Source organism: Lolium rigidum, chromosome 5, assembly GCF_022539505.1.
Source record: "Lolium rigidum isolate FL_2022 chromosome 5, APGP_CSIRO_Lrig_0.1, whole genome shotgun sequence".
Taxonomy (NCBI): domain Eukaryota; kingdom Viridiplantae; phylum Streptophyta; class Magnoliopsida; order Poales; family Poaceae; genus Lolium; species Lolium rigidum.
Genome location: NC_061512.1, coordinates 213869785 through 213882946, shown reverse-complemented (window position 1 = coordinate 213882946; position 13162 = coordinate 213869785). Strand labels below are relative to the sequence as shown.

Genomic DNA, 13162 nt, shown 5'->3' with positions numbered 1-13162 from the left:
ACAGAGGAAGGTAATAGCTCACGTGTTTGTTGCACTGAACAGAACAAATAGTTGCAGCGACAGGAGGACCCTATCCTACTGGAAGGCCTATTGGACCACACACCAAAAGAAAACCACCCACAGATCTGCTATACAAGATCGAATTATTGATGCTGCTAAGCTATCTCGAGGCAATGATGCTACACATGCAGCTGTTTCACTGCATATATAGTTTGTACTGCATGTGTCCATGTCTATGACCCTTTAATCGATCCATGTACCTTGTGCAGTAACTTCTTCACATATCGTATGCAGCCATGCTTGTTGGGAAACTGTATATATTTATCTTGCTACTTGTTCCATTTCTAGTCTTTACACATGATTAATAACTCATGTCCCAGTAAATAAGTTAGTAGAAGAGAAGAACAAAGGGAAGAGGAAGAGGAAGCACAGAGGGCGGAACATGGTTTTAGTGTCCAAATGAGTCTAGACATGAGCTCTCAGCGAGAACAAACATCACAAGAACTCAAAAAGGGATTAATAAGGCGAATCGACTATAAGTTTGCAGTGACAAAGAACCTCGATCAATCCAGCACCATCAGAGCTTGAGGGACAGATCGATTTCCTCGGCGATGAGGTCCCGGCCGCGAGCCGGCTCCGGCGGCTCCGCCGCCCTCCAGTAAGAGTGCACGGAGCTCCCCGCAGCATTGCTCCCTCCCTTGGCGGCCTCGCCGGCGTGGCGACGAGCGGCGGCGAGCTCCCTCGTGCGCTTGGCGACGCTGCGCTCGAACTTGTGAGCGTTCTGGTGGCCGCCCAGCGCCTGGGACGAGTAGAACTTCTTGTCGCAGTAGGTGCAGGTGAAGTAGCCCACCGGCTCCGGCGACGATGTACGATGCAGGGACAGGTTCAGGTCGATGTCGCCCTCTCCTTCCCCAACGCCGCCGTTGGGCTCCATGGCAGCTCTAAGGTCCTAGTAGTGGTAGAGGTCTCTAGCAACCTAGATAGTGTATTCTAGTTGTCTGGGAGAATTGATGCATACGGTGGTGCACTCCAATAACCCAAATGAATGATTTAAGTAGTAGTACATGGCAACCCTAGTATATACTAGAGAGTAGAGACAGAGAGGGAGAGGTACGTCGTAGGTGTGGACGAGAGTAGTATTGTACGCTGGTCTCTGAGGGAACGCACGTTACACACGTACAGTACAGGATCTATCAGGAGGGGAAGGGAGACCCGATGAAAAGGACAAGAGATTTCATGTGTGGATGGATCGGCCAGTCGACGAATAGGATTGCTCCGCCAGAAGATTGGGGTGCTGCTGTAACATCTGTCGAGTGACTCCACCGACCGTGACCGTATGCGCGCCAGAGCTCGCGTGTAAGGAACTACGAGTAATATACAGTTATGCAATATTCAGTGAGATGATTTGTCCAGTTACGTGATAACTGAAGACTAATAAACATAACAACTAGTCCCGAGTTATGCCTGTAGAAGTGTAATTGTACAGCATCACATATTTTTTCGATAAAGGATGCTTTATTACTTTAATAAGCAATTACATCCAATATCTGCATACTAAGGGATGCGCATGTACCGTTTTGTCTCAAGTCCAAAAGGATAAATAATAAAAACTAGGCGAGATACATATCGGAACGATGAATCATATGACGCCTAAAGTGTAGGTGGGGCATCTATCCGTAGACTATGCTGTCACCCATGTAGGGAAAAAGTATCCCTCGCCGTAGCCTCCAACTGTGTACAGACCTCCGTAAATAGCTGTCGGTTCTCCACTCGCTGTAGTACAGCATCACATATAGCCTCCAGGCGAGCTAAACAAAAAATTACATAACCTCCAGGCTGAGGTGTAACTGAAATTTGCTTGAGACTTTTTTTTGCACACATGTATTTTTATTCTTGTATATATTTATTCTACAAACATACTTCATCGGCAAGTTGATGAACTCATGGTTAAAACTTTGACGATACAGCGAGGAATAGAGCTATACATAACATATTACCTTTTTGCGAGGATAGGTATCATATTTTGTGTTGTTGCTATTGCACCGGACAAAAGATTGTTTTCTGACACTAAGTTGTCTGATTTTAGTTTCTACTTTCACTGAATAAATAAATGCAGTCAATAAACTGGTCTTACTTTGAAACAAAAAAAGTTAGATAATGAGGGCTTTGTTACTTAGAAGGTTTAAGCATTATACATGGCCTCCATAGAGCTAAGATGAACACATCCGTACCAATCCACAAATTACATACATAAATAAAGCTAAAGTTCTCGACGAGTATTTGAAAGTGAAACTAAAAGAGCCTAAGGCGAAGGAGGGCCAATCTGCAGATCACGTTGGCATCCATGTTGGAAAAAAATCACTCGCCCTATCCTCCAACCGTGTAGACACCTCCGTAAAGAGGTCACGGTGCTCCACACGTTGTTGAGGAAACCACAAACGGAGTGTAGGTGTGCAGCGGTAGATGACCTGCATAAGAGAAAGAAAAAAATTACTGTTAAAATCCTTGTCATTTCTACATAGTCAAAGCGACCAAATAATGGCAATCACCCTAATAAGTAGTTTAAACCTAGGATCCACATCATTGAGCTAGTTGCCGAATATGTTCGCAACGCAAACTGGTGGGTATAAGGTTGAACCTATCTGAATCGATGACCATATAAATCTAGCAAATTTACACTGCAAGAATAAGGGCTTTATAGTTTCTTCTTGTTGAAAAAAGTCACATGTTTTACTTCCCTGTTAATTGCATTTTGCAAGGTTATATTTTGTGAAAATTACTCCTCAACGAAGATATCACGCAAACAACTTAGTTTTAAACGGGATCTTCATCTTCCAAATTTTCTTCTTATTATCAACTGGTGAATTAGGTTAGATTAAAGCATTGTGTTGGATATGTGCCCTGGTGGCAAATAAATAAAGATATTTTTTCATTGTCATATCTGTAACTGTTCACAATAAGTTGTATGACATGCGATAAATGTATTAAGCGGAAACATTAATACATGTGTGGTATGTACGCAAAACTTTGTCCCTGGTAAAATAGTCCATTGATTAATAAGATGATCAAGGTTTACTGATCATGGACAACAATGATGTCATTAACATTGGAGTCATGTTGTATAACTTGATAGACACACACCCATAAGGTATTGCAATGTGATCAAGTCACAAAGTTCAGCATTGTGATACCGGCATGAAATGTTATAACCTAATTCTTAGACCGTGAGACCATATTTAATCACTGTCACCGGCGGCTGCTTTAACATCATCAACCGCTACACCGTAACAGGGTAGTCATAAAGGTGTTGCTAAGGTATACCAATGGGATGGGTTGAGGCGTATGTGTCAATAGCGGGATTTGTACATCCTGCGATGGATAGATACTGAAGGGCCCGCTTGGTGATATTGTATCTACACCGCTTCTGAGCATGTGAATAGGTCATGAGGATATGATATCACAACAACAAGTATGTTTGTGGGTAACGAGATAGAACTAAAGTATGCCAGATGAAGATTAAGTCTCGTACAAACTAGGTATAGTGTAACAAAAGGAATAGGGCTCGACGTTCAGGTTCAAATATAAACATACTTTGTGCTTGTGTATGGGTCGTTATAGTTTTCTAGAAACCCCAGATAGTCATTGATCGTAGATTCATCTCGATCATGTCTACGCATTCCCGAACCCGTAGGGTGGCATACTTAAGAGTATACGATGCTTTGAGTTGTATCAGAGATCGATAGAGAAAAGAGAAAGAACACAAGAATTGTTCCGGAGAGGTATCAGAAAAAGTTCCGGAGTTAACGAATTGTTCAGAGACTTAGTAATATGTTTTGTTATTTAATTAAGTGAATTAAATATTAAAACTATAAAGAAAGAGGGAAATGCCCCTAATTGTCCACCATAGGGCGGCCCAATAAGGGGGGTCGGGCCACCCAAGGGGAAGGGAGGTCGGCTGTCGAGGGAGCTCCTCGGCAATGCCCTCCGATAGGGGCTTAGGGTTGACGGAATCCTGCAAGCTGACAAGAGACATCGGTACACAGACAAACGGGGGGAGCGATTTACCCAGGTTCGGGGCCCTCGATGAGGTAAAACCCTTACGTCCTGCTTATGCATTCTTGATTATGATGAAAACAGTGTTACAATGGGGTGCCGAATAGTTCGGCTGTGATCTCGTCGAGATAGCTAATCGCTAGGGTAACCTAGTTCTAAGCTTCTGTTGGCTAAGATCGCTAAGATTGATTGTGTCCCTCGATAGCCCCTCTCCTGGCCTTTATATAGGTGGCCAGGTCCCGAGAGGCCTAATCGAGTACGAGTAGGCTTACAATAGATCTATCTCTAATCTTTCCTTGTTCGGCTTCTTCCGTGTCTTGTACTTCAAGTAATCTTCCGCTGCACCGTCCTAGTGGCCCACCTTCCCTTCGGGTACCTTCATAGGCCTCCATCTGGACCGTATAGGGTAGAGCAATATTGGTTAACCGAAGGGTGATGCCCACGTCAGTAGCCCCCGAGTGTCTAGCCGAACATAGTTCAGGTAGAGACTCAAGCATATCTTCTTCCGAAGTCCTTCTCCTTGATCATTCTTGCTTTCCTTCTGTCTTCTATCGGGTGCGCGTCAGCGCTCCCGATGGGAGTAGCCCCCGAGTCTAGGTACGGATGCTTGCAATCCGTGCGTAGACTCAAGTTGTACCACTCGAACATCTTCTTCTGCCGAAGTTTTTCCTGCAAGTCTTTGTAGACCATTCGATATATTTTCTCTATGCAAGGGATAAAGAATAACGTGCCCAACTTCTGTTGGTTAACTGCCGATGGCAAAACAACGTTACCCTACGCAGAATCAAGTCCTCGGGCATGATCCTGGAGTGCGAAAAAAGTTTTATCGGGTGCGTGTTCAGCGCTCCCGATGGGAGTAGCCCCCGAGTCTGGGTACGGGCGTTTACGTCCGGGTGCAGACTCGAGTCAAGTTTTTCCTTCGAATACTTATTCTGTCGGGTGCGCGTCAGCGCTCCCGATGGGAGTAGCCCCCGAGCCTAGGTGTGGATGCGTGCAATCCACACATAGGCTCAAGTTGATCACCCGATACTTTCTTATCTCTTCGTATGCAATCAACAATGCCCATGATGTCACTGATGACACGCTGCTGCTGTGACCTGATTGACAAGACTTGACCCCCCTCGGGCCCACCCTAGTTCTACGCAGGCAGTTTTTAGGTTTTAACCAGTGCACGCGCAGCGACCGAGGCGTTTCCTCGATTTTCGCGCGACGTGGGAATAATGGGCCGCTGGTTCCATCATGTTTTCTAGTGCCACGTGTACAGCTGGATTCGCTTCACCTCCCACGACGCCCACGGAATTATGGCCACGATCTGATGTCAATCCTTGCGGTATAAATAGAGGGCTTCCTCATTTTTACTTTTTTACACCTCCTACTGCTCATCTTCCCCGCGCATCCTCTCCTCCTTCCCGCATCGTTTTCTCAGGAGCTTCAAGCGCCATGGGTAAAAAGAAGGGTGCTAGTGCTTCGGAGGCGGCCAAGGTTAGCCGTGATTGGAGTGCCTCCGCCATTTCCAACCGCGACATCAACAAGCTGCGGGCCCTCGGATTCATCTCCGCATCTGAGGACGATATTCGCCTTCCAGGTGCAGTTTCTCGCCCAAAGCCCACAAAGGGCTTCACCGTCATGTTCACTGCTTTCTTGTTCCGCGGCCTTTCTCTTCCAGCGCACGAATTCCTTTGTTCTCTTATTTACTTCTACGGGATTCAGCTCTGGCAGCTGACCCCAAACTCCATCCTCCACCTTTCCATCTTTATCACTGTCTACGAAGCCTGTCAACACCCGGAGTTTTAAGTCCAGGTGCCTGTTATGCCATACATCGCAATCCCAGGAATATTGTTGTTGCGAGACATAACAGTTGAATATCATAAGTCATCATTCATTACAAACCATAAAGTCTTACAACTTGGAATCACATGATCCATATTACACAAATAGTTGATCTACTGATCAACGAACTGATCAACGAACAAACATAAGTTCATAGCGGAAGCGTAAGATACAAGGACTCTATAGTCCACAGGCCAACGCTTGACGTCAGGAGTAGTCCTAGTTGTCGTAGACGTCCTGCTGTCCATCATCTTCATCTTCGTTGCGCCTCTTCATAGTCCGGCCATTTGAATAGCCGGGGACACAGCCGTGAGTACTTTAAAGTACTCGCAAACTAATACTAGTGTAAGTACTATCAATTCTAGTAAAGGGGTACTAAGCTCTAGTTTCTTTTGCATAAAGCCAATTTTGAGTTCACAAGTATTGGAAAGAAAGACTCTTCCTGTACTAACTACTCAAGTGGGAACATTAGTGTCATTCCCACAACATTGTTGTGATTCAAAAACCCAAGTCACCATTCATCCTCAACATTTTCAAAAATCTAATACTGGAAACTGTATGGCCTTTCCAACTGTCCGTAACCGTGGACACGGCTATTCGAATAGGTTTACACTCTGCAGAGGTTGCACACTTGTGCCACAACATTTGATTTCATCCGTCGGGATAACCCCGAATCATCGTAACACAGTACGCGGATCATCAACCATAACCTTTCATTTACAAACTTTAGTATGAGCACCTCTCCCCATGAGCTTGGCCTCCCAGTGATGACCAACTATCATCCTGGGAAATGCACAGGGCTTGGCCGTACAATTCACCTTCCATTCACATCATTCATCAACAACGGAGGCAGCCTCGGCATAACCCCTATGATGTGTGTTTAGAGGGAACCCATACTAATGTACATAAACTTCTAGTTAAGCCTTTACCCATAATCAGGTATTGTGGGAGTACTCGATAAATTGGAAAGGTATCGCATCCAAACCAATATTAGTTTTATATCAAAAATCACTATCTTCTCTTGGTCATATTCACCTTCAAAACTCCTTTCATACATTTCATCATCATCATTATTTCACCACACATGTTCCCATCTAGCGTAGTCATTTTTAATTTAGCACTAGCATCTAGAGATGAGGGGTGCTAAGTATATTGCTTTGCTTCTAGGCTAATTTTGATACTCTTGTACTAATCTAACATTAACCCCATTGAATCATGAATCAAAAAGTACTTTGATAAACTAAAGTAATAAAACTTGCAATTAAAACTTATAACAAAACTTGGGATAGGCTTATGCTTCATAAGAAAAGATGAGAGTGCCTTGTCCTTGGTAGGACTTTGCACTTGCAAGAATATTAGCTTGCCTTGGTAGTTCTCAAAGCTGTTCCTCCTCCTCTTACGGGTAGCAACCTTCCTCTTCGGGTATTCTCCGGTACTAGCGTCTAAATTGGAATACGAGGTATAATCACTTACTAATTCAATGGCTATTCCAAACAACACATATAATCACACAAACTATTCTAGGCACACACAAATAATTTAGTTAGGGTGCATTGGTGGTGTTGTTTGAGAGAAAATAATTTCCTCTCATTACATATGTAAATAATAGTTTCCATGAAAGTTCTTGAGGAATAATTTCCTCTCATTGATATATTCTTAAGATTTAATTTCTCAATAATCAATCATGAATTTTCTATTAACCTAAGTCCACCATTCATGATCATCAATTGAGAAAAGCAATTTAAATGAGGTAAACCACCTCATACCATTTAATAATACTACACATGCTTTAAATCTCCAAGTAATTCATATAAGAGTGTTTGGTCCAGGGGTCCAAACATCACATGAACTCATTTGAGACAAGATTTAAATGAAGTATGACACCTCATATGATTTGCATAATATTTTAGGACAATATCACTTAGAGAAAATAGCCATATTGTCCACTACTTAAACTAGGGCATGATCATGCAAGGTGACCACACCATTTTATTGCATAATCAATTAGTGTAAGTAATATGTGAACTACCAGAGTTGGAACTAGCTTAATATCTATTTTATTTGATTTTTAATAATTATTTGAGTAGGGAAAAGTCCCTGCTTTGTTATTTTTATCGAATTAATTTTACAACGAATCTGGTAATGAGACCAGTGTCATATGGTAGATATTTTTACTAGCTTTCCAACCATATAAAGTTTGCTAAATTTGGCCAAGCCAAACAGATTCTATGCAATTTCAAAGTTGGGTCCAGGGTAGAATTCAAACCAAATTATTTAAACTCAATTTGAATTAAAAAGGCCGGCGGGAAATCCTAACGGGCCAAATGAATTTAAAACGGCCCAAACCAGCCCACCACGCGTCCACGCACGCGTGGGCTGCCTGACAGGGGGGTCCACCCGTCAGTGGCCGTTAAACCCCGAAACGGTACGCGGGCTGTGGCGCGTTGGATCAGAGCACGATCCAACGGCTCACGCTCGTCGTCGTCGACGACGAGAGCGAGGCTCGCCGGCGGCTCAGGTAGGGGGTCGGCGGGCTAACCAGAGGTCCGGCGGCCGGCGGCGAGGTTCAGGGCGACGTTGTTGACGATGGTGAGGCAGCCTGTAGCAGTGGCGGAGCTTGGGGCGGCCTGGATCGACGGCGATTCCTCCGAGCTTCCGCGGCTCCGAGCCGGCGATTGCGGCGACTCCGGCGACGATTGGCGTGGCTAATGGTGTGAGGAGGAGCGGTGAAGAGAGGGGAGTGGAATGGTGTGCTTGGTTTGGTCAGGGAACGCTCTATTTATAGATGCGTGGATGGCCGTGGGTGCTGCGGCGGTGGCGACATGGGCGCGGGCTCTCCGGCGAGCTAGCGGGCTAGGCGAGGGCGCTGTCGGGTTCTCCTCGTTCAGGCGAAGCTAGGAGTGGTGTTGGCTTGGTCGGGCGGCTCCTGGAGTGGTCGCATTTCTTCCACGACGGCCGCGGCGCGTACGGGAACAAGTCGTCGTCTCCGGCGCCGGCGGTCACGGGTTGGGGCTGGGCGCGTGTCTGGCGCGGCTGATGTGTCACGGCGGTGTGCTTGGTACAGAAAGGGGGTCCAGGGCGTGCGCGAGGTGGCTGCGCGGCGCGTGGCCAGTGCGCGTCTAGGGCGCGCATGGTCGCAACGCGAGCGGCATCCAGGGAAGGTTCGGGCGTGCGTCGTCCGGGCGTTGTCGAGCTCCTCCTCGACCAGGGCGGTGCTAGGCGGCGCTAGGGAGGTGCGGTGGCGCTCAATGGCATGGTGGCCAGGGCGGAGAGCGAAGGAGGAGAGGGGAAGGTTGTCGGGTTGGGCGACATGGCCGGCATGGCCATGTCTAGCCTTGCTCCTCCTCTCCCTAGGGTTGCTATGTTGCCATTAAGGGTGAAAGGGGGCAGGGGAACCATTTGGGGTAGTGTAGTGTAGGTTAGGGGTGTATAGAACACTATTTCAAATAGTGTCAAATAGTGCCATATTTTGCAACTTGCAAAATTCTCCAAATTTGAAAATGATTCAAACGGTGAAAGTTTTTGAAATGTGGGTGTTGGTATTAGTTGTAATTGACCAGAGGTGGTTTGAGGTGGTGGTGGGAAATTTTGAATTCAAGAATTGCAAAAATTGACAAGTGTGAGATTGTTCCATTTGTTAAAATGTTGCAACTTTGGATGGGCATAGCTATTGATCAAAGATGAATTTTACATGGTGGTCTTTACAGAAGTTGTTCACCTTGATGCCCTCTTGGATGACATGCAAAGAGTTGAGAAAGTTTGGTTTGAAACTATTGAGATATAAAGGCTCAAAGTGGTGACCATATTAAAATTGGCAGATTTGACCAATATCATGTGTGAGCAAATTTTGAAGTTGAAAACCATTTGATTTGTGTTTCTTTGATTCCAAAAGTTGTAATAAGTGTTTAGAAACATTGTTCAACTAATGGTGAAGACCAAAATGGTCTAGGTTAAAAATTTATAAAAATGGCATAGAGCCATATGTGATGGTTTGTGATTTTCTAACCTTTTATTCTTTTATTTTTCTTGTCTTTACTTTGACCAGAGTGAGGTTTATTTGGGGTTTGATTGAGTTGGGAAAAAGGTTCACACCATTTTTGGGACAAGGTGGGTGCCTAGGTCAAATTGTAATATTTTGGTTAAGTGTCACATATGCCTCTATGCTTATGTTTGATTTTATTTTGTTTATCACTTGAATTGGTTTGATAAGTACTTTATTGAGTGTGTTGAGGTATTCCAAATCATCTACCAATGTTAACACTCAAGGTTGGAGCCTTTGCACAAAGTGGCCATAGGCTTGCATATGCCTTTCTCCTATTTAAGATCTTTCCTTTTTATTTTATTTTTCAAAGGTGGGTGACAAGAGGGATGAGGTTTAGGGTTTAGTGGGGTTCACCATGGTTCACCACTATTTAGAAAAATAAGAGAGGTAGGGTTCAAGAATTTACACATTAGGGCTATATGCCCACATATGTCTTTTTTCTTTATTTTTGGATTTCTCAAAATAGATCCATTGGGTTTTGAGAAGGTTAGGGTTTAGGTTTTTCTTATTTGATTTCTCTTTTCTTTTATTTGGTTTGTGATCTTCACTTGATCACTTTAGGGTTTTAGGGTTTATCACATAAGCATTATAACACTCATCATGGCCAAAAACACAAGTAATGGGTATGAGCACTATGCATAGCACTCTATTTAAGAAAAGTTTTTGTTGGTTCTCATTTTTGGAAAAAGGAAATTTATTTTATCTTTGTTTTGAAATTTGGGGTGTTACAAACCCTTCCCCCTTAAACAAATCTCGTCCCGAGATTTTAAGAAAAGTTAGGTTCCTAAGAGAGATTGGGCGATATGATTTAACAGGAAGACATACTTGGCATGTTCTGAGGTGCTTCTTGAGCTTCGGTGGCAGTCATGTTGTAGTAGCGGCCGTTGTTGTTCTGGTTCTTTCTTGCGGCAAAGCGGCGTTGGTTCTGAGCAGGTGCAGCGGTGTTGGCGGCAATCTTGGCGAGTCTCTTGGGGCACTCATTGGAGTAATGCCCAACCACTCCACACTCATAACAAGTGATGGTGGCCTTGTCCTTGGGGGCGATGGGGATGGCATTGCTTCCAGTCTTTGGGCCTGTGGTGTTGTTGTTGTTGTTCCCGTTGTTGTTGGTATTGGGGTGGTTGTTGCTGGTGTGATTGTTGTTGTTGTTGCCTCCGGGCTTCGGGGGTCCTCCATGGTTATTGGTGTAGTTTGGGCGGTGAGTCTGGGCAGTGGGCTTGTTGTATTTTGGAGTAAATCCTCCAGATGAGTTGTTGCGGTACTTCTGGGTATTGCTGGACCCATGCTGGTTCATCATCCGGCGTTTGCGATTCTCATTGGCTTGGTGAAGCTTCCCTTCCATCTGGATGGCTGAGTCCACCAGGGCTTCTAGATCCGCAAAGGGAATGTTGACCAGTACAGTTTGCATCTCGTCGTGCAGTCCGTTCAGAAATCTTTCCTTCCTCTTCTCATTGGTGTCGGTTTCGTCCGGGGCGTACCTTGACAGAGTGAGGAATCTGTCGCGGTATTCTACCACGGACATTCGGCCTTGCTTGAGTTCGCGGAACTCGTCTCTCATCTTCTTGATCAGTCCTTGGGGCACGTGATACTTGCTAAACTTCAGCTTGAAGTCTTCCCAGGTCATCATTTGTCCCGCATTCATTGCGCGGGCACTCGTCCACCAGGCTCGTGCAGGTCCTGACAGGTAGTGGGTGGCGAACAGTACTTTCTCTGCGGCTTCTACTCCCGCAACTTCCAGGTTATTCTCCATGGTCTGTAGCCAGTCATCTGCATCTAGTGGCTCTTCTGTCTTGCTGAAAATAGGTGGGTTGGTGTTCTGAAAGTTCTTGAGCTTTGACCCTAGGTGGTCGTGGTTTCCATGGCCTTGATTGTTCTGAGCTATCTGCTGCAGTGCAGCGATATTGGCTTGTCGTTCAGCTCTCTCGGCTTCTCGGTCTGCCATCATCATCTCTAACATCTGCATCATGGCGTCTTGGTTTGCACCACGGGTTGGTGGGGCCATCTGATTATCGAGGTAGATGATAAGGTAAGAGGGAAATTTCTATGGTTTGTTTGAGTTAAAGTTCAAAAAAAATTTTCAGAAGTTCAAAACTTGAAAACTTGAGTAGTGTTGAAGGGGTAAAACCAACAACACTTTTTCATTCATACCAAACATCACACATTACAAATCTAACACACCGTTGGTTTGAAGAACCATTCATTCGCTCTATGATACAAAGGGATCCGGATACAAACTCACACCTACGAGAGTGCTTTAGTGATACTACTCTTCATTTTCATGGGTGATGTGCTTAGCGACCAGCGCGAGCGTTGTCCAACTCCTTGCGGGTCTTGTGTAGCAGGAAGTCCAGGCATGCGACATAGTAGTTCATCTCCGGGTGCGGTGGCATGGTTAGTGGTCTTCCCATGGGGTCATGTCTTGGGTAGTAGACAAAGCGAGTGTTCTTGATCTTGTTCTCATTTTGTCCGCACAGACGGGCAATTGCTTCTTGCATGGCTTTGGCTATTCCATCCTTCCAAGTGTTTCCCGTTACAGAAAACCAGATGGTTTCCCATATGGGGGCTCCAAGTTTTCCTCTCAGATCTGCCGTAACTTCCCACCGAGGTGGTCCTCCTGACGGATGGTTGAGGGGTATGCCGAAGAACTCGGGATACGGGCGTCCTAAATATTCCACTAGTTGCTTCAAATCCTTTTCGAACATTAGGTGTCCTCCGTGGCCAAGCTGGTAGGATTCACATTGGTATTCCATCTGTGAGCAATTTAAGATGAGTAAGTTAGAGAAGTGATCAAGGGTGCAAACTTTTATGTAGAATTACAAAGAAGTATAGCACAACTTTCTCTCTTTGAAAAAGATCTCAAGGATAAGAGTGAGAATAATTTTTCATAAATATTCACTTCATTTGTTTTTGAAACTAAATTTTTCAGGACGTCCATTCTAACTAGGGTCTCCTAAGGTCAAACAATGGCTCTGATACCAACTTGTCAACACCCGGAGTTTTAAGTCCAGGTGCCTGTTATGCCATACATCGCAATCCCAGGAATATTGTTGTTGCGAGACATAACAGTTGAATATCATAAGTCATCATTCATTACAAACCATAAAGTCTTACAACTTGGAATCACATGATCCATATTACACAAATAGTTGATCTACCGATCAACGAACCGATCAACGAACAAACATAAGTTCATAGCGGAAGCGTAAGATACAAGGACTCTATAGTCCACGGGCCAAC

The 13162-nt window shown here is 44.8% G+C and overlaps 1 protein-coding gene across 1 annotated transcript; it reads right to left on the bottom strand.

Moving 5' to 3' along the window:
- Positions 1-257: 257 nt before the first annotated feature.
- On the bottom strand, positions 258-1026 carry LOC124651241 (zinc finger protein 2-like). The gene has a single exon (XM_047190358.1). It carries the CDS (start codon positions 932-934, stop codon positions 578-580), a length of 357 nt encoding a protein of 118 aa, XP_047046314.1. The 5' UTR covers positions 935-1026; the 3' UTR covers positions 258-577.
- Positions 1027-13162: the final 12136 nt, after the last annotated feature.